Source organism: Schistocerca americana, chromosome 6 (genome assembly GCF_021461395.2).
Source record: "Schistocerca americana isolate TAMUIC-IGC-003095 chromosome 6, iqSchAmer2.1, whole genome shotgun sequence".
NCBI classification, from domain to species: domain Eukaryota; kingdom Metazoa; phylum Arthropoda; class Insecta; order Orthoptera; family Acrididae; genus Schistocerca; species Schistocerca americana.
In genome coordinates, this window is record NC_060124.1 from 276167618 (window position 1) to 276168904 (window position 1287).

Consider the following 1287-nt stretch of genomic DNA (forward strand, 5'->3'; position numbering starts at 1 on the left):
CTGTATGTCTAACATTCAACCCCTTCCTACAAGTCACAGATCAAAAGTCTGGCCACTTTTGGTTCACCAGTTTCTTCCACTCACACACACTCAGAATAAAGAACATGCTGTATCACCAGTAGATATGAAGATGTGAATGTTAATATGGCTCCTGTAAACTCTTCATTCTTCTGAAGGCGATATAGTGCAAGAGATGGGAAAAATCGTAAACTTCTGGTTTTTCCTTAAACATTCAATTACAAAAATCAACAAAGACATGAGTTTTTTCCTCCTTGTAGGATAAGTTTCTCCTTTGCTGGGCCTGTGGGAGTATTTTCAGGGTGTACCCTGTTAATGCACTTCTGACGGCTCTGGCTTCTGCGAATGGTGGTTAGGTGGGTCTGGTGTATTCAGAGGTATACTGTGAGGAAGGCCAGGGACAGCGCCTGCTCCTGCACCTGCCGCGCCGCCACCAGCACCAGCTGCTACTGAGTGTGGCACCTGGTCGTGTGGTGTTGTTGAGTGTGCCTGCTGCACAGGCAGTGCTCCAGTGTAATAACCACCATTCATGCCATCTGCGTAACCTGCGGCAGCGGCAGCTGTCCCTCCCAGAAAGTATTCTTTATTCACACAATTGCATAGGCAGTCAGGAATACGTCCAACGATAGCCCGCCTTATTTCACTGGCTGCCATCTCGCGCAGTTCTGTGCACAACGCATCCGAGTAGAACGCTGCATGAGGTGTACACAGCAAGTTCGGCGCGTCTTTCAGTGGACCTTGGAATACATCATATGGTTCATTCTCATGAACATCAAGTGCTGCAGCACGTATGCGACCTTGCTTTAGTGCTGTAACCAAGGCATCATCATCCACGAGGCCACCACGTGCTGTGTTCACCAGGAAAGCCCCTGGCCACATCTGTTTGATGGTGAACTCATTTATTAAATGATGGTTATGCTCATTTAGAGTGCAGCTGACCAGAAGTCTTGTTCCTCCTGCCACCGAACTTCGCTAATTCCCACTATATCTAACTTTAACCTATCCATTTCTCTTTTTAAATTTTATAACCTACCTGCCCGATTAAGGGATCTGACATTCCACACTCCGATTCGTAGAACGCCAGTTTTCTTTCTCCTGATAACGACGTCCTCTTAAGTAGTCCCCACCCGGAGATACGAATGGGGGACTATTTTACCTTCGGAATATTTTACCCAAGAGGAATCCATCATCACTTAACCATACAGTAAAGCTGTATGCCCTCGGGAAAAGTTACGGCTGTAGGCTCCCCTTGCTTTCATCCGTTTGCAG

General features: G+C 47.0%; 1 protein-coding gene across 1 annotated transcript; it reads right to left on the reverse strand.

The window, feature by feature from the left end:
* Positions 1 to 330: 330 nt before the first annotated feature.
* On the reverse strand, positions 331 to 897 carry LOC124620091 (C-terminal-binding protein-like). Its single transcript, XM_047146760.1, has one exon. It carries the CDS (start codon positions 895 to 897, stop codon positions 331 to 333), a length of 567 nt encoding a protein of 188 aa, XP_047002716.1.
* Between the last annotated feature and the right edge of the window lie 390 nt (positions 898 to 1287).